The following is a 2296-nucleotide window of genomic DNA, read 5'->3' on the forward strand; positions in this document are numbered from 1 at the left end:
GATGAAAGGTGAAAAGAAGATTGGTATATTATATAACTCATTTATTATCAAACACAACACTGAGAAAGGTGGGGTTTAAGTTAGCATAGAATCTCCGGGAGATAAAAGCCTTTATCATGGACTTCTCCGACACAGATACCTCTGTTATAATTAGAATTACAATATTCTATTACTCAAAATAGATCCCAAAAGGAAATCAAACATACACAAAGGAATGTGGATTTTGATCTAGTTTTAACAACAACAAAAAATTAGATTTTTTAAAGGTACATTAACCGAAGGAAATGCTATTGAATTGAAATGGGAGACGTTCAAACTCATCCTATGGGAGCAATCATTGAAGTTATACGGATTTAAAAAATCGTAATTGGGTGATAACGTTCAAGCATATTTTTCGTGAAGGAAATTTTTGTGCAGATATCCTTTTGAAGATGGGAGTTTCTCTAGACGATGAGCTCGTAATTTTGGAGTCACCGCCCGCTGAAATCATGTCCTTCCTAGATGTTAGGGGTATCTCCTTCCCTAGAAGATTTGCATTAAATTAGTATTTAGTCGCCTTACTTTTCTCCTTTTTGTAAACAAGAAAAAGAAGACTTGTTGACTAGAAAATATTTCTATTTTTATCTTAAAATACATTCAATTTTAAACGACGTGCAACCTAAGGACTTGTTGACTAGAAAATATTTCTCTTTTATCTTAGAATACATTAAATTTTAAACGACGTGCAAACTTTGTTGACTAGAAAATATTTCTTTTTTATCTTAGAATACAATAAATTTTAAACGCGTAATTGCTGAGAATCTGCTAAGTAACGTTCTATACATATTTATTATGCACAAGACAAGAGGAAGATGCAGTAAAACATAGCAAATCTGAGGCCTTTCTGAAGTTTATAACGGCAATGGAACATTTGGATCGAGGAAGTGGATCAAAAGGCTCAAAGTCAGCGATTGGCGATAGTTCACCACAAGCCGAAAAGTGGAAGAAGGTGTCAATCTATAAGGTGCCTTGTTGCATCAAAGGTGGAAATGAGGACAAACAACGAGCCTACACGCCTCGTACTGTATCCATCGGACCGTACCATCATGGGCAATATCATCTGCAAGCAATGGAGGAGCACAAGCAACGAGCCCTTCTCCATTTTCTCAAGAGATCGAATAAAAGTCTTGAAGCATTTGTGGAGCCTCTATCTAAAGTGGTGGAAGATTTATTGGACTCATATGATGCACTTGATTCATCATGGGAAAACGACAGAAACAAGTTCTTGCAGCTGATGATTGTTGATGGGGTCTTCATACTGGAAGTTTTAAGCAGTGGTATTACTAAATCGGACTATGCCGATAATGATCCGATCTTCAACCCTAAGCGATTGATGTTGTCTATAATCAAGAGTGACATTTTGACGCTGGAAAATCAATTGCTAATGCCTGTACTTGTCAAGCTGATTGCAGTTCAAACCAATAATTCGAAGGTTGATTTTTATGTTTTGTTGCTCTCACCATAAATTTCAAGCTAATTCTTAAAAGAGATATTCAACTTTAGATGCAGGGTGAAGACTTTGTGATCAACAATCTTATTTCTCCTTTTTTCTCCCTCCGTTCAGAGGTTAATATAGGTGAATGCTTGCATATATTGGATGTGTGTAGGAAGATCCTTGTTTCTAAGGAAACGAACCAAAATGACGGCCGGTCACCCTCCATCGTTTGGAATACCTATCAGTGAAGCTCAATATAATGAAACTCTATATCCGGCAAAGTTGATTCGAGCAGCCAAAGTTTGGTTTAAGGCAAGCAATACCAGAAGCCTCGAAAGCGCTTCATTCAAAGTGAACTCCGATGGTGGTTTTCTAAGAATAGCCTGCATTAGGATAGATCAAGATTCCGAGACGTTTCTCAATCTTGTAGCATTCGAGCGTCTTCAAGTCGAAGCAGGCAACGAGGTGACATCTTATTTGTCATTCATGAAGAGCTTCATCAAAGATGAGACAGACGTTAAGGTCTTAACTTCACCGGAGATCATCAGAAAAACTAATGTAAATGACAAGACAGTTGTTGATATCTTCAATTCGCTACCCGACGACATAACAGTCGATCCGACGAGCAATCTAGCTATGGTGAGAAAGGATCTAAACCGGTATGGCAAAAATCCATTGAGTGTTTTTATAACATCTTTCCTTTTATCTCCGGAATTTCGTGATCCTGTAAAAATAATTTCTTATGTGATTGCGTACATGCTGCCTCCTCTTACTGCCGCGCAGACCTATTTCAGCGTACTCAGTTATTACAACAGACGCTAA

The 2296-nt window shown here is 37.5% G+C and overlaps 1 protein-coding gene across 1 annotated transcript; it reads left to right on the plus strand.

Moving 5' to 3' along the window:
* Nucleotides 1-901: 901 nt before the first annotated feature.
* On the plus strand, nt 902-2296 carry LOC120157346 (UPF0481 protein At3g47200-like). Its single transcript, XM_039168499.1, has 2 exons — nt 902-1471; nt 1616-2296. Exons 1-2 carry the CDS (start codon nt 902-904, stop codon nt 2294-2296), a joined length of 1251 nt encoding a protein of 416 aa, XP_039024430.1.

The sequence above is a fragment of the Hibiscus syriacus genome, unplaced genomic scaffold (genome assembly GCF_006381635.1).
Source record: "Hibiscus syriacus cultivar Baekdansim isolate YM2019G1 unplaced genomic scaffold, ASM638163v2 tig00111244_pilon, whole genome shotgun sequence".
In the NCBI taxonomy this organism is placed as follows: domain Eukaryota; kingdom Viridiplantae; phylum Streptophyta; class Magnoliopsida; order Malvales; family Malvaceae; genus Hibiscus; species Hibiscus syriacus.